Genomic DNA, 22,518 nt, shown 5'->3' on the forward strand with positions numbered 1-22,518 from the left:
TATGTTCCATAGCGACACAGCCTATAGTCATTGGTTCTGATAAACAATTCTCATTTAACCTAGGTTGAAATAGAAGTAGAAGTTGGGTCATTTTTCACTTTTTCTACTTTATTCTAGTTTGATTTTTTTGAGCTACTATAAAGTATTTGTGCAATATGATCACTGGTAATGACACTGGTATGTCACTGGTAATGCGACAGTTACTACTTACAAGTAGAAAAGGATTCCTACTTGAGGGTCTTGGGTCAGTTCTTAAGGTGATGAAGTGTAGCTTAGCAGCTCCGAAGACCTAGCAAGCACCTCTGGGGTCCAGAGGCTGCCAGAAACATTTCAGATGTCATTCCTTTTTTAGTGTCTTTCATTAAGAGGTCTACTTGAATGATAAGGATGTTTACGAAATGCTTTCAAAAATTGTTTTTTAGTTTATTATTTAAAGAATATTCACAGCAGAAGCAGTGTTCAATGCTAAGCTATATTTCAAGAATAACTATTATAATTCTGTTCTTTTTATAGCATCTTTTATACACACACAAACATACATACACACAGATACACACAGACACACAGACACATGCACACACAGATACACACACACACACACACACCTTCAGAGCCAACTTGTACTGGTTCACAAAAGCCTATTCAATTTTCAGGATTTTTGTAAGCTGCTTAATGTCAGACAAGTAGCTTAAAATTTGCCGTGGTAGGAGTGTTTACACCATGGAAATTGGTGACTGCTACAAATCAAAGCCTTTTTAAAAAACAAATGTCTTGGACAGCTGGTTGTCAAACACTCACCAGTGCACCTGTGCCCTAAAGTATTTCTTTAAATAGAATAAAGGGTTATTAGCATTGAAGATAGTTTTAGTATACAAGTGTACATGAGAAAAAGAATAAACTTTTCTTTTCTCTGTTCTCAGGGATACGGAAAGACCGAAGAGGAGGGAGAATATTGAAACCCAAGCGCCAAAGAGATGATGGGGAGAACAGAAATGAAGCGGGGTCCTCTGGAGACATGAGAGCTGCCAGCATGTGGTCAAACCCTCTCTTGATTAAGCACCCTAAGAAGAGCAGCCCTGCCTTATCCCTGACAGCAGATCAGATGGTCAGTGCCTTGTTGGAGGCTGAGCCCCCCCTAATCTATTCTGAGTATGATCCTACCAGACCCTTCAGTGAGGCTTCGATGATGGGCTTGCTAACCAACCTCGCAGACAGGGAGCTGGTTCACATGATCAACTGGGCAAAGAGGGTACCAGGTAAGAGCACTAAGCTCAACTTTTATTTTTAAGAGTCAGTAACTACTCATGAACTGGTTGTGAAGTCATAGGAAAAAGAGTGGGAAACAGTAGCTTGTTATCTAATTGGTTTCGAAGTTATATCAGAATTTGTTAATTTTTAGTATGGTACACTGTAATCTCCTGGAAATTAAGAAATAATGTTTTAAAATCTTAATCTAGAAGATTAAAGTCTTTAACCTGACATTATTAACCATCTTATTCAGCCAAAAATCCGAGGTAAACACCACATAATAAATGCAGCTAATATATGTTCACATTGTTTAAAATTTTTTAAATTAAATGATCCTCGATCTGCATATTTTTAATATTGAGGAATTTGTTCAAAATATCTCAATGATTAATGAACAATTTTAGATTAAAGGTCTTTTAAAATCTTTGTGGACTAAAGAGATGATAGTAGGTTTCTTTACTGAATACCAATTATTTACTCAACTGTCTAGTCTTGATATTTCAGGGGAAAGGTAATACAATAGAAAAATTAATTGGATTTTCATTCTAATCCTAAAGGGAGCTTGTAGGAAGATACAGTGGCAGAAGTGACACTTGGTCCTTCAGTTGAGTCTCTCAGAACTAGTGTTCTTGTAAAACTTGACAGTTGTTCTTATTGTTTAGAGAGAACTCTTATTATGGAAACAAGACTAGAAAATGACCTCCTTCATAACCATACAGGAGCTAATGTAGATGAATCAAGGCAAGAGGAAGTTAAGTCTTTTTCCTGAGCTTATAGATCAAATGAATAATGGATTTAGACAGATTGTCTCATTTGGTTTCTTTTAGTAGATAAAATCACTCTTTACCTCTGATGGATGGGATGCTTTCTATTAAACTAAATGAATATAGAGTGTTGCACTTGCAGTTCAGAGTTCACTGATCTGTTATAGGCCAAGTGAACATATCTATGGCCTTAGAGAGTGTTTTATATATTTGCGTACATTAACATATAAACATGTGGTCTTTTGATTAAGGTGCCAGTGATGTTGTCATCCAGACTTGGTAAAGAGCATCCATGTAGGTGGTGGAGACTGGGTTATACGGAAGCATGGGGATTAGCAAGCATATTTAGGTTGACAGGGTCAGTCCTAATGACAAATAAAAACTGCCAGCCATCTTTGGAATTAAGAGTTTTATTGAGCACCTACCTCCCTACCTTAGCATTCTTATGTGAAGCAGATCCATGATAAGCAAATACTGGAATCTAAATATAATGTGGTTATAGATTTAATTTTTATATTTGTTATTGCCTCTTTTATTACTTTGAGAGAAGAGAAAAATTAAAAAATAATAATAATGGACATATCCCTGGGAGCCAACTTTTGGTTGCTATTAAGTTTTATTGTGTTATAAGCATATATTTTCCCTGAAATATGTGAAGTCTTAGTAATATTAGTTTCAGAGCATTGCTGGACTCAAGTATATATTTTTCATACTTATCAGTTGATTCCCATCATGACATTTTAATTATAAAAATTTGAAGGGCGTTTGGAACAACCAGAATTAAATTCAGATCCATTATCAGTGGATGAAGAATTCATGGCAATAATCTTCTGAATCTAAGAATAAAATAGAGAAATAAAGGGAAGGAAAATTTATGTTCATGCTTAGCCATCCCATTGTTAAACCTAGAACTAAATGTTTTTATAATAATGTGATATGTAGCAAAATTATAGAGTGCTATAATTTGATTATGTTAGTTTAAAAAAACTGAATAATTTCAAAATCCTTGGGCCAAACTATATCTTGTTTTTGATGGTTTAAAAAATTATAAAAGCTAAAAAGAAATTGTGTGTGTGTGTGTGTGTGTGTACTATTAGAATACAGTGCAAATCAAAACCCTATTTGTCTGACCAAGCAGAATAAAAATAGTCATTGATTTAAAAAAGATGAAAAATGAGGGCAGAAAAAAATCTTCTGCAAAAACTTTGAAATGATTGTCAAGCTCTTCAGAAAAATTGAAAAAGTCACATTTTGAAAAGTTTTTATATATCCAGATACCATCTGTCATTTAAAAAATAGTCCACAATGACAATCAAATATAGACTTTTATGTGGTAATAGTTTGAGAATAATAATAGTAATTTTAAAAAGAGGGAATATAAAACATCGTTAATAAAAAGAGTAGCAAGAAAATCAATTCTAGAAGAATCTGAAATTGCGAAATGATACAGAACCAACATGGGACATTTGGATAATCTTCAGAATGGCTATCAATATAACAGAAATTATGAATTAACTTCGTTTTTTTAAATTGAGGTATAAGTGATATAATTGTAAGATATTTAAGGTGTACATCATGGTGATTCGATATAAATAAACACTAAAAGGATTTCCCCATCTAGTTAATTAACACATTTGTCACCTCACATGTTTCTTTTTCTGTGTGTGTGAGAACAGTTAAGTTCTACCCTCTTAGCTAATTTTAATTATACAATACAGTATTAGCAACTACAGTCACCATGTTTTGCATTAGATCCTCAGCTGTTTTCATCTCATAACTGAAAGTTTGTATTCTTTTACCACCCTCTCTCTATTGGCCCATCCCTGAATCCCTGGCAACCACTTTTCTATTCTTTGCTTCTGTGAGTTGGACTTTTAAAAAAATTTCACATGTAAGTGATACCATGCAATATTTTTCTTTCTCTGTTTGTCTTATTTCACTTTGCATAAAATGCCTTCAAATCTTTTCCATGTTGTTGCAAATGGCAGGACAGCTTTCTTATGGCTGAATAATATTCCATTGTATGTATATGTACCACATTTTCCTTATCCATTTATTCATTGATGAACACTAAGCTTGCTTTCATATTTTGGATATTGTGAGTAATGAAATGAACATGGGAGTACAGATATCTCTTCAATATCCTGTTTTCATTTCCTTTGCATGTATATCCAGAAGTGGGATTTCTGGATCATATGGTAGTTCAAGTTTTAATATCTGAGGAATCTCTATACTGTTTTCCATAGTGGCTACATCAGTTTACATTACTACAACCACTGTACTTTTCTCTACATCCTCACCAATACTATTTCTTGTCTTTTTATTAATAGCCATTCTAATAGGTGTAAAGTGATATCTCACTGTGTTTTTAATCTGTATTTAATCTGTATGATTAGTGATGTTGAGCCCCTTTTCAGGTACCTGTTGACCATTTGTATATCTTCTTTGGAAAAATATCTATTCAGTGTCTTTGACTATTTTTTAATCAGATTTTTTTTTTTTTTGCTATTGAGCTATATGAGGTCTTTATATTTTTATACTAATCCCTTATCAAATATGTGATTTGAAAATATTTCCTCCCATTCTGTAGGCTGCCTTACATTTTGTTGATAGTTTCCTTTGCTGTGCAGAAGCTTTTTTAGTGTGATGTAGTCCCACTTGTTTATTTTTGCTTTTGTTGCTTTTGCTATTGGTGTCAAATGCAAACAATTATTGCCAAGACCAATGTCAAGGAGCTTAACTGCTATGTTTTCTTCTAGGCATTTTATGGTTTCGGGTCTTACATTCAAGTCAATCCATTTTGAGCTGATTTTAGTGTACGATGCAAGATACGGATCCAGTTTTATTCTTTTGTTTGTGGTTGTCTACTTTCCCCAACATTATTTATTAAAGAGACTATCCTTTCCTTTTTGCATATTCTTGGCTCCTTTGTCATAGGTTAATTGCATGGATTTATTTCTGGGTTCTCTATTCTGTTCCATTGACCTATATGTGTGCTTTTATTTCAATACCATATTGTTTTAATTACTTTAAATTTGTAATATACTTTGAAATCAGGAAGTCTGATGCATCTAGCTTTATGCTTCTTAAGATTTCTTTGGCTATCTGGTGTCTTTTTGTGGTTCCATACAAATTTTTGGTATCAGGGTAATGCTGGCTTCATAAAATGGCTTCAGGAGTGTTTATTCCTCTTCTGTGTTCTGGAAGAGTTTGAGGATTCATATTAATTTTTCTTTGAGTGTTTGGTAGAATTTGCCAGTAAAGCCATCTGATCTTGGACTTTTCTGGGAGGTTTTTGAATACTGATTTAATCTTTTTGGTAGTAATTGGTCTGTTCAGATTTTTTATTGCTTATTGATTCAGTCTTAGTTTGTATGTTTCTAGAAATTTTTTCATATCTTCTAGATTGTACAGTTCTTTGGCTTATCATTGTTCATAGTAATTCCTTATGATTTTTTTTTTGTATTTGTGTGGCATCAGTAGTAATACCTACGAAAAAAATAAATTTATAATTTTATTTATTTCTGTCTTCAATCTTTTTTCATTTATTTCCACTCTGTTCTTTGTTATTTTCTTCCTTCTACTAACTTTGGCTTCATAGTTCTTTAGAGTATAAAGTTAGGTTATTTATTTGAGCTCTTTTTGTTTTTTATTGATGTAGGTGTTTATATCACTATAAATTTCCCTCTTGTAATTCTTTTGCTGCATCTCATAAATTTTGAGATGATGTTGTTTCCATTTTCATTTGTCTCAAGATATTTTTTTTACTCCTCTCTTGATTGTTTTCGACCCATTGGTTGTTCAGAAACATGTTTAATCCCCACACATTTGTAAAATTTTCAGCTCTTATAATTGATTTCTAGTTTCATACCCTTTTGGTAGAAAAAGATGCTTGATATGATCTTAATATTCTTAAAATTTTAAAAGTTATTTTGTGGTCTAACATATGATGGACAGTGTTCTCTGTGTGATTAAGAAGACTGAACATTCTGCTACTGTTGGATGGAATGTTATGTATATGTCTGTTAAGTCCATCTGCTCAAAGGTGTAGTTTGTGTCCAATGTTTCTTCATTGATTTTCTGCCTGGATGATCTACCTATTGTTGGAAATGTGATACTAAAGTCCCTGATATTGTATTGCTCTCTGTTTTTCCTTTCAGATCTGTTAATATTTGTTTTATATATTTATGTGCTCCTATGTTGAGTGCATATTTACAATTGTTATAGTCACTTGATGAATTGACCCATTCATCATTATAAAATAACCTTTTTTGTCTCTTATTACAATCTTTGATTTAAAATCTATTTTGTCTGATATAAGTGTAAATACTCCACCTTTTTTTTTTTTTTTTTTTTTGCAGAGGGAGGTTCCCATTTGCATCAAATATCTTTTTTATCCCTCTACTTTCAGGCTACATCTGTCCTTAACGCTGAAGTTAATCTATTGTAGTGAGCATATAGTTGGGTTTTATATTTTTATCAGTTCAGCCACCCTATATTTTTTTGATTGGAGAATTTAGTCCATTTTCATTTAAAGTAATTATTGATGGGCGTGGACTTACTATTGCCATTTTTATGAATTATTTTCTGATTGTTTTGTAATTCCTTTGTTCTTTTCTCCCTCTCTTACTGTCTTTGTGACTTGATGATTTCCTGTAGTGGTATGCTTTGATTTCTTTCCCTTCCTCTTTGTGTATCAATCATAGGCTTTTGCTTGGTGATTACCATAGGCTTATATACAGCATATTTAAAACAGCCTATTTTAAGCTGATAATAACTTAACTTTGAACACATATCAGTCTCTCCCACCTCCACGTTTTGTGTATTTGTTGTCACAATTTACATCTTTTTATATTCAGTATTAATTAAGAAGTTATTATAGTTCGAGTTATTTTTAATACTTTTGTCTTTTAACATATTCTGATTTCCCCACCACCATTACAACACTAGAGTATTTTGAATTTAATTATATATTTGACTTTACCAGTGAGTTTTATATTTCTCTATTTTCCTGTTACTAATTAGCCTCTTTTCATTTTGGCTTTTCTCTTTAACATTTTTTTGTAAGTCTGGTCTAGTGGTGATAAATTCCTTCAGCTTTTGTTTGTTTGGAAAACTCTTTATTTCTCATTTAATTCTGAAGGACAACTTTGCCAGGTAGAGTATTCCTTGGTTGGCAGACTTCTTTTTCAGCGCTTTGAATATATTATCTCACTCCCTTCTGGCCTACATTTTCTGATGAAAAATCTGCTGGTAATATTCTGTATACAACAAGTTTCTCTTGATGCATTTAAGATGCTTTCTTCGACTTTAACTTTTTAATTATAATGGGTATCAGTATGGGCTCTTCAGGTTTATTTTATTTTGAACTCTTTGGGCCCCCTGGATCTGCATGTCTGTTTTTTTTTCCTTAGGTCAAGGAAGTTTTTACCCATTTTTCTTTAAATAAGCTTTTTGGTTCTTTCTTTCTCCCTTCTTCTGGGACACTTTAATACAAATATTTGTCTGTTTGATGGTGTCCCACAAGTCTCTTAAGCTATCTTCATTCTTCTTCATTTATTATTTTTCACTTTTCATTTTTGCTCCTCTTATTTGGATGAATTCCACTACCCTGTCTTCAAGTTCACTGATCATTTTTTTGTACTTGACATAGTTTGATATTGAACACCTCTATTGAATTTTTCAGTTTAATTATTGTAATCTTCAGCTCTATGATTTCTGTTTGGCACATTCTTAATAGCTCTTTATTGAAATTCTCACTTTGTTCATGTATTGTTCTCTTGACCTCAGTAAGCATTGTTATGAATACTTTTGAGCTCTTTATCACATAAATCACTTGTCTCTGTTTTGTTAAGGTCTGTTTTTGAAGTTTTATTTTGTTCTTTTGTTTGGAACATATTAATTTGTTTCTTAATGTTCCTTGGCTCTCTGTGTTGATTTCTGCACATTAGATCAAGCAGCTACGTCTTCTAGTCTTAAAGTAGTGGTCTCATTTAAAAAATAAACCTAATCATTCAGCTTGAGCCTAGCTCTTAGTTGTCTCTTAAACCTTTGTCATTGTTCAAGCTGCCTTCTTTGTTTTTAGTGGTTCCCAGAAGTGGAGGGTGTGCAAAGACCTGTCAGTATCCCAAAGGTGAGGATCTCAGTCAGCACCTAAATGCAAGCTGATTGGAAGCCACACTGTCAGGTAGCATCTTTTAAAGAATGTAAATAGATCTCTTGCAGGGAATGACTAGGAGATAAATATTTCTGTCTGTTCCCTCTGCACTGAGCCCTGAGGAGATAGCTGGTTAAGAACTGTTTCACTGTTCACTACAGTCCTGTGGGACTGGCAAATGCAAGGCCCATTGACCATCAAGATTGACAATCAATGGATGCATCATCTGAGAGGAAACTGCAGAAGCCTGGGTACCAGCTGTGTCTACCAGCTCCTTCTACAGAGATATTGGTGCTTTAAAGTAGGGTACAGGGAGAATGCAGAGATGGTGCCTGCTGGCTTCCCCAGTCTCTGGTGAGGATGTCAGTTAGGCCCTAGATGGTGCTAAATTAGAAGCCTGATCCTCAGGTAGCAGCTTTTAAAGTATGTGAATAGATCTCTTTCAGGGAAAGACTGGGAGATGGTAGCATTTCTGTCTGTTCCGTCTGTGCTGAGCCCTGGGAGGATAGCTGCAGTGAGTCCTTGCAAGCCTGGTGACAGTTTCTTCATTTTCTATAGTCTTGCGGGTCTCATGAATATAAGCCCCATTGGCTTTTAGAGGTAGGTGCTGTAGGGGCCTGTTCTTCAGGCACAAGTCTTAAAAGTTGGAGTGCTAGATGTTGAATCCGAAACCTTCACTTTTTAGAGAGAAGCTGAGAATTGTGAGTTTTTTTTTCCACCAGAGGTGGTATTTATGGCAAGAGTGTGTCTCAGTATTTCCTACATATTTTAACATAGCTATTTTCTAATTTTCCCAATGTGTAGGAATTGCTTAGCTGGTTTTTTTTTTTTTTTAAATTTTTAAAAGGGAATTTCGCTATGAGTACTGTAGATTTGGTATGCATGTGGGAGGATGTGAATTCATGAGTTTCCTATGTCTCCATCTGGGACTGGAACCCCTAGTTGACATAATTTTGCATGATGAGTTTTAATAAAAATAATCAGCAAATTGGACTATTTTAGTAGTTTTAAAAGTATTTTTTTTTAAACTAACAGAATATCAGAATTTTCAAATGTTGGCAATTATAAGTTGAATTTTCCTTTCTCTCAACGGGTCATATTTTTTTGATTTGCTGTATCTCTACTCAGAATCAAGATGTGGAGAGCATTATGATAAAATATATCATGCAAGTGTGATAGTCAAGTTCTAATTGTAAAGTACTTATATTTGAGCTAGCTAAAGATCATATCAAGGCATTAACTTTTCCCTTTTACAATTTTAAAACAACAGCAAATATGATAAAACTTACCTACCTATCTCTGACAAGAGATACTTTTTTAAAACATATGTTACCTAGTTGCTTTTTGATATCTAGCTATAGAGAAAGATTACCTCTTTATTGCTTGCTCTGAAATTTGTTAATATTTAAAAAGCACTTTACATAATCTATCTATGAATGGAGATTTAGTTTTAAAAGCGTTAGCTTATTAAATCTTAATTTACTTTTGAACTATACATGGTGAAACTCATCAACAAATACAATACCCTTTAGCTGAAGGTTAAAAAAGGAAGAATATATGATTGCAAAAGCTGTTATATTTAAAATTTTTGCATCACCCTCAATTTCATTATTGACTGATTCTTAGTTTCATTGTTAACAAAGTACATTTGAGTTTTTGTTCCGGAAGTTTGAATTGTGTCATAAAACTGTTACTTTGATTTATTAAAGATTATACCTTTTCTAAAATTCACTATAATTTTAATATACCTCAAGATCAATTTCATACTTCAAGTTTATGTTCTAGTTCTATATATTTAAATGAATATTTGGATAAATATCTAGCTGTGGGCTCTTTATTGCCTTTTAAAAAATGATAATTAGAAAACTGGTAGCCTCATTGGCCACTGGGCATAGATCTGGGAGGATGTGCTGAGGCTGCTGTCCCAGGAAGAAGAAAGAAAAAAATAACAGTTGAGCTCAATGTTATCAGACACATGCTACTTTAACCACTTTCTCATTCTTTTTGTGATGAACTAGATGATGCTCCTTCTTCCTCTTTCCTTCTAAATCCTTCTCGGCTCAACACTGGAAGAGTCCCCTTCCTTCTGAGCACTGACTCCCCACCATTTTACTTGGGGTTTCCTCCTTGTTCAGTTTTGGCTCCAGGAGGAGAAGATCTACTTTTTCTGGATATGCCTCCTACTAGGCCCAAATTTGGGTTCCTCAGAAGCTTCTTGTGTTTTCTTTGAGGACGCATGGTTGTCTTAGCCATTGTAGAGCTCAAGGCTTCTTCCAGCCCCATTTCTCCAAGGAATCCAGTAATCAGCTTCCTGACTCTAATACTCATTCTCATCATTCAAATTAACAATGAACTGAGCTAGGAAATGCTTGTTGAATGAATAAATGAATGGATGAAAGGTACCTTGGAAATGCCTGATTTTAAGAAATCTCCGAGCCCTGTTAGAACTCAATTTTTCCATAAAGTAGAAGTGATCTTCATGGCTGTAGTGTTGCTCTTTTTAGTTACCTCTCTTCAGAATCTATCTGATGTTCTGACATCTCTCTAGCAGTTGCCCTAATGAGGCTCGCTTCCTACCTTTCTTTTGTAAGAGGCAGAGCAGTATCCAGAGGCCCGTATAGAGCTTGAGCTCTGAGGACTTTAACGGGCTCCAGCCGGCTTATAGGAAGTTAGGTACACGTAGGGAATATAATTTAAAACTGAAAATGGGTAGGAACAGGGGGCAGGGAGAGGGCACAATACCTCAATCTGGAAATTGGAAGCATCTTCAAGGAACACATTCTATTCTGAGAGATTCCTGCAGATTTCAGGGATTTGGCAGGCCTACCCAGTACTCTGATCCCCAATCTGTAATCAGACCAGCAAACCCTACTCTCAGGCTATTGTGGTGTTCCAATTTGTGTCAGCATGACAGGACGATTAAAGAAAATGTGACCTGGAAGTATGGGTGGCATCCAGGAGAGATGACAGATGCAAATGTATAAGGGTCAGATTTGCAGTTTAGATTTTGCAGCCATGCTATAATAAGAGCCTTGGGGCTGGGTTAGAATTACCCTACCATCAATGGTGGCAGCCCCTCTAGTCTGGCGATGCAGAGCTTTGTGGAGTGCTCCATTTCCACATCGGCCCTTCCTGGCTTCTCACTGCTCCTGTGGAAGCTCTGGTTGAAACCCAAGGAAAGTAGCTACTTGCTTGATTTTTCTTTCACATGAAACTTGGAAGTCCCGTAGATGCTTATTGGTCTGTGTGCTATTAAGCCTTTAAAATACTTTTCTCATCTTGAGAACATTCGAGAAAAATGCCCCATCTGGGCTTCTTTTCCCTCTCCATCTCAGGGTTCTGTCTCAGTGAGTCTGGGTTAAGGCCCCAGAATCTGCATGTTTATCCTGAGTGCAGTAGACAGTGTGTGGTGCTGGGTGTCCACCCTATGGGGTGTGTTGGCCCGTGGGTTTGCTAATTTCCAGGGGAATTCGACATGGAGAATGTCATTTTTTTTTTTTTTTTGTAACTGTGTGTATGCTAAATAGATATATTACTACTGAACTGTGTTGATGTGGGATGAATTATGTACCTCCCAAAAGGTATGTTGAAATCCTAACCCTCAGTACCTCAGAATATGATCTTATTTGGACATAGGGTCTTTATAGAGGTAATCAAGTTCAAATGGGATCATTAGGGTGGGCCCTAATCCTTATATAAAGGGGAAATTTGGACACAAAGATAGACACACACAAAGGGAAGACGATGTGAAGATGTATAGGGAGATGATCATGTGTTTGGAGTGCTGCATCTCTAAGCCAAGGAATGCCTAGAAGAGGCAAGGAAGGAGCCTCCAATAGAATCTTCAGAGAGAGATGGCCCTACTGACACCTTGACTTCAGACTTATAACCTCCAGAACTATGAGAGAATAAACTTCTGTTGTTTTAAGTACTTAGGGTTTTTTGGTTTTGTTTTTTGTTTTTTGTTTTTTGTTTTTTGTTTTTGTACTTTGTATGACAGCTCTAGGAAACTAACACAAATTGTGTTAAAAATAAAAGTGTGTGTATTTTTGAGGCAAAAGAAATAAGGAGCTTCTGATTTAAAGAAGAAAATTTGACTCACCTAGTGAAGGCTTGGCTCATCATTTACTCCTGTATATTCTCTCCTTTGCTCACCCAAGTGGTTCACTGAACTTCTGGCTTTGAAGTTGATTTAGCACTTCAATAGTTTCACACATCTACCTGGCAAATACCTTGTAAAAAAAAAAAAAACAACGCACAGAAAAATGTTTTCATCTGGTGTTTTAATAGTTTCCCTTTTTACATTTGTATCTTTGATCCATTTGAATTCATCCTGGTGTACAGTAGGAGGTGTGGTTCCAATTTGTTTTTGTACAGATGGCTACACAGTTGTTTCAATTCTTTTCTTTGAGCAGCATCTTAAAGAAGTATTTTTAAGACTTCTTTTATAGTTGACCTTCCAAGTTTACTACTTATTAAGAGCTTTAAAGTAGAACGATAGATATGACCTGTTGATTTGCATATTTGGTTATTTTCCCCAATTCTGAAATAAAAAATAAAAAAAAGAAGATTAGTGATTTATTCACAAGCTACGCATTTTGCCTAATCTGTGTTAATGAATATATAGTATGATTAGTCCGGACCATGTATAATCAGTTTATGACATTTCATTCATCCTAGAGATATGAAGCAAAAGTTCATGAGATTCGTTACACTTAGAAAAGACTACTGGTGAGAAGAGGTAATCAGATGAATTACCATTCAATATTAATGGGACAGAAAAATTATTCCCAGGAAAGGAAAAGGGTGTATGAGGCCTTCCTTTTGTTTTTGTTTTTCCATCGGTTGTAGGTGTCCACCAAACACTTCGAGACTCAGCTGTGAATGCTCTTTCTGCTTTTAACTAACTTGAAAAGTTAGTCCACTTGGAGCTTCGGCTGTTCACTTTTAGGTTCATTATTTCCAGATGTCTTTCTGTAAGTCTCAACGCCCAAATATTCAGTTTCTCTCCTTTGAAGGACACTAATCATATTGGATGTAGGGTCTACCTCGTCCAGTATGACCTTATCTTACTCGATTACATCTGTAAAGATCCTATTTTCAAATAAGATCACATCCACAGATTCTGGTGGATATGAATTGTAAGGATGACAACTATTCAATGAAAAATTTGGCAGTGAACTTTATCATCTAATTTAGTAATGGCTTTAACGATGAGTGACAGCGTCCCTTGAAGCCTAAGACGTAGACTTATACTATGCTGCAGGGCACCTTCACCTTTTTCTGACAGACCCTTGGGAAGGACCTTTGTAGGAAAGCTGTTCACCAACTTGCTCCTCCTCCTATCCTATTTCATTTCTCCTTTCCAGCATGATCTCCTTGCCCCACCTCTTCCCTCACCATCCTCCCCTTCACACAGTGCATTCATTTCATTTTTCTTTTGCTTACATCTTCCTCTCTTCATTTCAGCTCTATGTTCCTTTTTTCCCCCCTAAAGGGACACCTTAATTTCTTCTTTTCTGAAATTTCAAACTACTTACCTGCTATAATCTTGAGTTGAGTTTATCCTCACAGGATAACTAGTCCTTGGTCAAGAGTGTCTTGTCAGATGTGTACTGCTGAACTAAATAAGTAGACTCTGAAACACAGTAATAGCTCTTAAGCTATATTCTTATTTTACTAATGGTAGATATGTTGCTGGATGAGTTATTTATACTATAGTTGGATTTCTTCTTTTAATCTAGGATTTAGGCCACTCAACCATGTCACCATTTCTCGATTTCTCCTTTTAAATAGAAAGACAAATAGTTTTTGTTGGCTGGGTATCTATTTTTGTCCAGAGAACTTTGTCAAGGGTGAAATATTTCTATAATCTGAGTTTGATTTAACTCACAAGCTTATTTTTTAAAAGTTGTATATATGCAAGATAAATTTATATTAAATAAATTATACTTAATTGCAGTAAGGGTGTCTTTTATTTAAATAAAACCTACTACAATTATTCATGTGAAATGAGCATTTTTCCTTTTTTTTGACCAAACAAATGTTCTCCTTTTTTATTGAAATCTGAGTCTTCACAAATCGAGACTTCTTAGCATGAGACCTTTTGGGCTGGCTGTAGTTAGCTGCCCTCTGTGAATGACCCTGAAAACGCATGGCTTTTCCAAGGTACATGTGGCTGACTTTCTGGGGTGACTGCACTTGATCTTTTGGCTTAATCAATTCTGTGCCTAGATCCCTGGAATCCATTTTCCCCTAATGGAGGTATATTTAGACCCAATGTGGGCTTAGAGTCTGTGTGCCGTAAGCATGAACGTGGCCAGGCTGAAGTTTCAACTTCCTGCTATCCAACAGAGGCTTTTACCTTTGTGATGTAAGACGTTGTTTTCTTTAGGGGGTTGAAGATCAGGGAACTGCACAAGGGAGAGAAAAATCAGTATTGGCCCTAATAAGATCTAAGTAAATAGAGCCATAAAAAACAATGAAAACCTTGAAAGCATTCTCAGTAGTGAGCAGAATTAAAATAATTCCCCTATTTCCCATACAATTCTCTATGTAACCAATGATTTCTAAAGAAAGCTCCGTAAATAGATTTGAAATTTGTTTTATACAGCCACTCTGTTATTACTTTCACAGGAACCAGAGAGCTCTAATCAATAGGTCTACACTGTAATCTTTATATTAGGTTACAGTCTAAACTCTTTATTTTTGTACAATTATTATTTCTCTCCCCCCACCCTACTCCCTACCTCTCAAACACTCGCATTAATAATTTTTCTTGCTAGGATGAAAATAAATCCACTGCCTCCAGCAAGTGGTTAAAGCAGATTGGAAAATATTAGTATTAGAGTTGATATAACATAGATATGTCTTCCTTTTCTCTAAATCAAATGCTTTATTTCCCAGAGAAGGCAGTGTGACTGTTCTCTTAAAATGATTCATAGCTGAAAAGATAATAGTCTTTAGATAAATACGCGCCCACTCTACACCCCTGCAGTTGCACAGGGGATGGAGAATTAGAAAAGTCAGTGAGTAGTAATGTCCTTTCATTGCTCGTGGTATTTTAACATTAACAGTAAGGTGCACACAACTTTAGGGTTATTTGTGTTTAATTTTTAAACTCACCCGAGTCATTGCAAGCTGCTCAGTTTCAGTTCTTCTTCTTCAAAAGGGTAAGTGACAGAATTAACTATCCTGGTGGGAACCCCTAGTTCCAGGGAATCTTAGATTTTTCATTGTTGCCTTGGTTACTAAACTCTTCTGCACAGTTTGCTCAACTTTGGGTACTTCCTTAAACACTTTCCCCCTTGTTAGCAAATTGCGTATGTGTCAAATCTAAGTTCTGTTTAAAAAATACTGAGTCAAATTTACCATGATATTGTTTAAAAAACAAATGGACTTGTCTTTTTGGTCTAGGATTTATCACTTAGTCGTACATGGCAGAACCCCTAACATAATAACATGAAAACTTAGAAGTGTGGTTGCTAAATAAAGATGAAATTTAATAACATGGTAGCAGTGCCCTTCTCTAGAGGGAGTTAAAGTTTCTTTGTATAGCATACGTTTATTATGCGACCAATTCATAAACGTGTAATCTAATGAAATCATGGGCAGTTTTATTCTCTGGAGGGTGTTAAAAGTGTTTCTTCACAGAATAGCATGTCGCATAATAACATTTGGTCCTTTTTACCTGGTCAAGATGTTTTCCTAAATTTGCTTAGGGAATCTGAAATGCATATTTGAAAACTAGCGGATAAATGCTAGAAATTTAAAAACTCATTCAAGGCCTCGAGCGGTGGAAGGATATTTTCCAAAGCATGCATTCAACTTGTATCTGGCTGTGTTTTTCTTCTTGTGTCCATAAGGCAGGAATGAGATATAATCAGATTTGGTTTTTCTGTATTGCTGTGCACAATTCAGAGATATAAACTGAAAAAATGTGTTGCTTTTTCTTGAGGAGATCTTGAAATTCTCCAAACTATGACCCAGAACAATGCTGCCTTTATATTGGATCTGTGAGTGGAAGGCTCTACTGAGACTCGTTATGAGAGGTTTTAAATTTAAAAAGTTTACGAAGCTATAGATGTATAATCAAATAGTATCTAATGAATGTGCATCAAAACACATGACTCCCAATCTCATGAAATCGGGTCAGAGAGATCTTAAATATCTTTTCTTTTCTTACCTAACAGATAGCAGACCAGTCTGACAGAATCTTTAGTGTAAAAGTGATTGTCAAAACTAGAAAACGATGATCGTTAGCCTAGTTAACCAGTTTCTGATTTGTCTTGACTATTTTTAATAAACGGAACTTTAAGAATATATCCTAGAAGCCACATTTTTAAAAAAGAGGGATATTCTGGAGATAGATAGTGAAGATGGTTGCACAACATGTGAATGTATTTAGTGCTACTAAACTGTACACTTAAACATGGTTAAAATGATAATTTTAGGTTATGTATGTTTATCTTACCACAATAAAAAAGGAAGTATAATACTTCATATAAGATATATGAAAAGCAAAGAGATATGACATGACAAAAAAAGGAATAAATAAAGAAGATATTAAAGTCAGAGGCCATGTCTCTTATCTAAAATTTTAAATTAGATTTTTAGATAGGAGTAGAAACATATTGCAAGAAGATAAATTGATAAACCAGTGAAGTGGGTGGAATAATAAAATAGAAACAGGTTATACCTAGGGTCCTACAGTATTTTATAATAAAAGTACAAGCAGCTCCATTCATTTAACAGCTATTTAATGAGTTCGATTTGTGTGCTAGGTCCTATATGTGGTAAAATACTAGAGAACAAAAGCCACAAAATCCCTGCCTCAAGGAACTTCCACCAACTATGCTAATTATCACATCAGGAATGTGAGTGCAATTATGTTTTGCCCGTTAAATACGTGAAGTAGAGGTGGAGCTGAGTTTAGTAATTTATGTTACAAATTGTAGCTAACTATGTGTCAGACTCTGTTGTTAACATTTTACCTGATTAACTCAGCTGAGTGCTTTTATTGTCCCCATTTCGTGGATAAGGAAACAGAGGCACAGAGAGGTTAATAATAGAGTAGTTTAATATCAGGGAAACAATCTCAATTCTAGAACACTTTCCTGTGTGAAACTCTTAAAATAGGCTAAAAAAGTGCTTGCACATTTTTAGAGAGGTATACTATTTTATCGTTATTTGACAAAAAAAAAAGAAAACCTTTTCCTCCTACTCTCCTGCCATGTGACATAGACATCATCAAGAAGGTCTGTATATTACGATTTAAGAGCATGACCTCTGTCTTTTGACAACTTTGACCTGTAGTAAGCATAAGTAAATATTGGCTATTATTTTTTGGTTTATACTTTGGCTTATACATTGTTGGTTTGAAGTTGTTGACGTAATTAATTTTGAGCCTAACTTTAAGGCCATTATGTTACTATACCATAAAATCAGAGATAACCTGGCATTTTAGAAAGCTAGTCTAGAAAGTGGTTTTTTAACTATGTCTTAAACATTCAGCATGTATTTTTACTGTGTTATGTGATTTGTCTTTATGCTTTTAGGTCTTTTTTCCCAAATAATCTTGTTGCCACTAATCAAAATGAATTGCGATTTGATTGTTGTGCTTTTGCTTTTGTTTTTACAAGTTGTTACAATTAAGAAAAAAAAAATTCCTGAGTTATATCATCTCTTGCCAAATTTTCTGAGTTAATAGGAACTAGACATTTTGGCTACACTTAAATGCTTTAAGCTATCCTAATCCTACAAGCGTAAAGTATTTATACTTGCAAGTATTTTAATGAAATAGGAAAGAATATAGGGGTAAAAAGTAGTATCTATTGTAGAAGAAATCCTATTTCAAATATAAGTGTTTTAGGATTAGAATCAGCTATATGTAATAGCAAACCCGAAAAAAGTTGTGGCTTAAACAAGGCAAAGCTTATTTTTCTCTCACATAAAATAAAATTGGACTTCTTTACCAGAAGTACAGCAGCTCTACAGTCAAAACAACCCAAGCTCCTTTTGACTTTCTGTTCTCTAGTTTAGCCTACGGCTTCCACTCTCAAGGTCAACTCCTGGTCCAACGTGGGTACTGGAGCTTCAGCAGTCACAGCTACATTACAGGCCACAGGAAAGTGGAAGGGGGGAAGTCAATAGGGACACACTTTTTCTGAAGCAACTTCCTTTAAGGAGCCTTCCTAGAAGTATTACCCAGCACTTCCTCTTATATCTCCTTGGTCAGAACTTAGACTCTGGGTGCAAGGGACACTGGGAAATATAGTCTTTAATCTATGCACATTGTACTTTAAATGAAATCTGAGTTCTATTAATAATAATGGCTTGAATAGATATTTGGTGGGCAAATAACAGTCTCTGCTATGATAGTAAGCTTCAAATTATAATTTGAGAATTAGATATCCTTCTTAATGAATATTCTGACTTTCTAAATGGTAACATATATCCTAGATAGATCATCATGTAAAACATAAAATCAGAATCCCCAAAACAAAATTTGCACAAAAGCCATATTAAAAAACAAAGCTACCATTAAGTGAGTGTTCATTATCAAGCATTATATGAAATATCTTCACAATACCCCTATGAATTAAGTACTATCATTATTTTTAAATTAAGTACTATCATATATTTTTAAAAGTATATGCTGTAGCTCGAGTTACACACACTCATACTTACCTCTGGGACCATCCTTATACTGAAGGAGAATTTTCTCTATGTGAAGGAATATGGTCCAAACACAAATGGTGAAAAATGTTACATACTTGTCTTCAGAAAGCACCACTACCCTGAGTCGCAGAATCCAGCATCAATGCCAGTTGAGAGCCAACAGCTTCAGTGACCTGAAATTTTTATATCACTTCTGCTTTTGCCCCTATTTGAGATTCAGAGATGATGAATTTGGAGTTCTACTGCTTCCATTGGAAAAAACGAATTCCCTGCAAGTGTTCGTGTGCCTCTGCGTGTGTTTAGAGAATTCCATTAGCAAGGAGAGTGGAGCGAGATGGCGGGGAGAGTGAGTAGGGTTAGTGGGGCCAGAACTGGCATCTCTCAGGGGCTCCAGAATCGCTGCTCTAAGTATGTAAATGTAAACAGCCTCCAATGTGTGAACTGGCCATCTCGGAATGTTCAGCAGGAAATGCCCCTTCTTCAACCCTCACCTTCTTGGGTGTAGAGTTGGCGTGTTTCTTCCATCTGTGTTTGAATCATTCCATTAATCAACCTTAGTGAAAGATCACTTTGTCATCGGTGAAAGCATAAACTCGTAATTGTTAGGAATCGCTGATGCGGCACACTCTTTTTCCTACCCATGAACAAACTCGAATGCTGATTTTTCTCATGAGTTTTTCTTTTTGTAAAAAATGTTTCTTAGGCTAATTAATGACAACCTCTTTCCTTATCGTTCCCCTCCACCTTGATCTTATCTTTTCTCAGAAGTTTCAGCCATGGCAGTGCTGTGCTGTGGGTGGCCAGCTTTTGAGGGACCCGCAACCCTCAGAGGTTGCAAGCTGGGCTGGGGGAGTTCTTGGAACATGGGTGGTGGATCTGAGATCCATGAACCCAGGAGGCTTGACACATTATCACAATGTCTCTCTACTTTTTTTCATTGTTGTCCCCCACGTAGAAAAATTTAATTCGGTGAGAATAATTAAATACTAAGGAATAAAATTTCATCATATAGCTCGATCTTTGGAAGACCACCAATCATGGTAATATATAATGTTTTTTGATCTTCCAGAACTAAGTTTTGCCCCTAAGAGATGATAATTGTCCCTGATTAGAATATATGCATAAATGTAAGTGGTCCACTACTCTGCATGATCACAAAACATTGAATAATATGTCTTACACATCTATAGACTATGTTTTCAAATGTTTGTAAATCCACAGAGCTAGTAGATTATTAGTTCTATGAGGGCAGACATTTTTATCTATTTTGTTTACTGTTATATCTCCAGTGTCCAGAACAGTATCTGGAACATAGTAGGCGCTTATTAAATATTTGTCGAATGTTGCGTGATTAATAAAATACAAATTAAGTCTACTCATTACTGATCCCAGTATTTTTTGTTTATTATATATCTTCTCAATCAACACTCACTAAAAGAACATTAACTTACGTGCATGTTTAGGTGAGGGGATGGGGTAAGTCCTCATTTTACTGATGCTCAGATGGAGACTCCGCACTTAAAAGAGTGTGGAGAAATACTATCTTAATGAGCCCACAGAATGGTTGGAAATGGCAACTACTGATTCATTGATTTCGTTCTGTTAGCAATGTGCCCAGCATTGTGCCAAGTGCTGGGGATGCATAAATTCCCTCATCCCTAGTGCTCACATTCTAGTAGAGGAGTCAAACACAAACAAACATGATGAAGAAGTTAATTATCTATATTTGAAGGATGACAGGTACTGTGGGCAAAGGAACACAGCTGGAGACTGGGAGCAGGAGGGCTGGTGTGGGGGTTGAGGGGTCAGGTAAGAGTAAGCCTCATGGGGAGAGCGTTTGAGCAGCACTTAAGAGGGAGGAGGTGAGAGAGTTATCCATGCAGAGAGAACAGCTTTCTAGGCAAAGGGCAGTCTTGAAGCAAGAGCAGTTCTGGAATGGTCTAGGAGGCCAGTGTGACTGGAGCAGAAGGAGACAGGAGTGAGTCAAGAGTAGACGTGGTCAGAGAGGTGAGAGAAGGGGCAGTCATGTGAGTCCCTGTGACAGTTAAGATTTTGGCTTTTATTCTGAGGGGTATGGGGAGACCCCAGGAACGTAGGTGAGAGACAAGGGTGGTGATGGTGTGGCAGTGCTCACGTCTTGAATAAATCTTAAGGCAGAGCTGACAGGATCTTCCAGATGGGCTGGGTGTAGAGTGAGAGAGAGAACAGCATCAAAGAAGACTACAAGGATTTGACCTGAAAAATCAGAAGATGGAGTTGTCAATAATTAATACAGGAAAATCTGCAGATAGAAGAAGTTTTTTTTTTTTGAGGGGCAAATCAGTTCATGCTTGTCCATGTTGAGTTTGAGATGTTTCTAGAAAATCCAATTGGAGATGTCTTGATTGGGAAGTGAGTCTGGATTTGGTACAATGGCACGAGTCCTCAGTATAGAGATGATAAATGAACTCCCCAAGAGAATGAATGAAGTCCCCAAGGGAGTGAATGAGGTCATCAAGAGAAAAAGAGAGACCAGTGTTTTTATAATCATTTTCCTTTATCTTATATATTGACTCAATTATTAGATTGTTACTTTTTCTTAACGTCTAGAACTTTTCAAACATCTGTTAAAAAGTGGAGAGAACGGCATAATTCCTTCAAGACACGTGTGTCTATATGGGTGACTATTTTAAAGAAAACTTACTTTTCTTTCAGCAGAAAATGACACTCGAAGGTCTTGACGAGGATTTGGCAGATAGGAAGTAAAGAATAAAGATGTGAAGCCTGGCATGATGGGGAGGATGAAGGCCTGTTAGATTAACCTATTATACAGGATTTCCATCAATTCCTCTGACTTCATAGTCCATGCCTGTACTTTATCCCTCTGAGCCATTCTGGGATTCTGAGGGGTCATTACCTCGATTTTCACTGGTATTCTTTTCTGCCCTCTACCCACTGTGTTATCCTTAAAAAAAAATGAAACTATTTTAGAAGCTGAATTTTAGACTCTTCCCCAAAACAGAAGAGAAACATACTTTTAGATATTCTTTTCCCTCTGATTAAAGCTCTTTCCACCTTTCCATGGGAAAGGCCTCTCTCTGAGGGAGGCTGCCCACCTACTGCTTTCTGCTGCAAGAGTTCCCACGAGCGGGCCCACAGCAGAAGACCTGGCCATAGGGCTTCTAAATCCTTTTGGTTTCTGTTTCCAAGTTTAAAAACTGCTGCAAGTTCAGAGTATAGTGTTATGAACCCAAATGACCTCTACTTAGTAAGGGTTTTCATAGGCAGAGTAAATTGTTAAGTTTTAAATGCTTGCTTTCATACATGAAGCTTTACAATAAAGTGAAGAAACTTCCATTTTTAAAAAGACGAATGTCAAAACTATGCTTTCAAATGAAAGTTATCTTTCATCTCTACTTGAATGACTCTACACCTGAGTCAATAATGCTGCATTTCTCAAAATATTATAGAAAATATTCTAAAATTTCTTAGACTCAACTTGTAAGCATCACACATCACGTTTCTGTTTTTATGGCCCTCAAAATGATATGAGACCTAATTAACCAGATTTTAATTTGCATAACAATGGACTATGATAACATACTTCTTTCACCTTTTGCTCTGCTATGTATAAAAAAAGTAATTTTCATAACCACTTCAACTTTAAGCTATAATTTTTACCATATGACT

General features: G+C 35.7%; 1 protein-coding gene across 1 annotated transcript in view; it reads left to right on the forward strand.

The window, feature by feature from the left end:
- ESR1 (estrogen receptor 1) overlaps positions 1–22,518 on the forward strand; it is a 222,861-nt gene that overhangs the window by 94,922 nt on the left and 105,421 nt on the right. The window contains exon 8 of the mRNA XM_023532162.1: positions 921–1,256. Within this exon, the coding sequence (XP_023387930.1) occupies positions 921–1,256 (336 nt within the window). The remainder of the gene's footprint in view (positions 1–920; positions 1,257–22,518) is intronic.

Source organism: Pteropus vampyrus, unplaced genomic scaffold, assembly GCF_000151845.1.
Source record: "Pteropus vampyrus isolate Shadow unplaced genomic scaffold, Pvam_2.0 Scaffold78, whole genome shotgun sequence".
Lineage (NCBI taxonomy): Eukaryota > Metazoa > Chordata > Mammalia > Chiroptera > Pteropodidae > Pteropus > Pteropus vampyrus.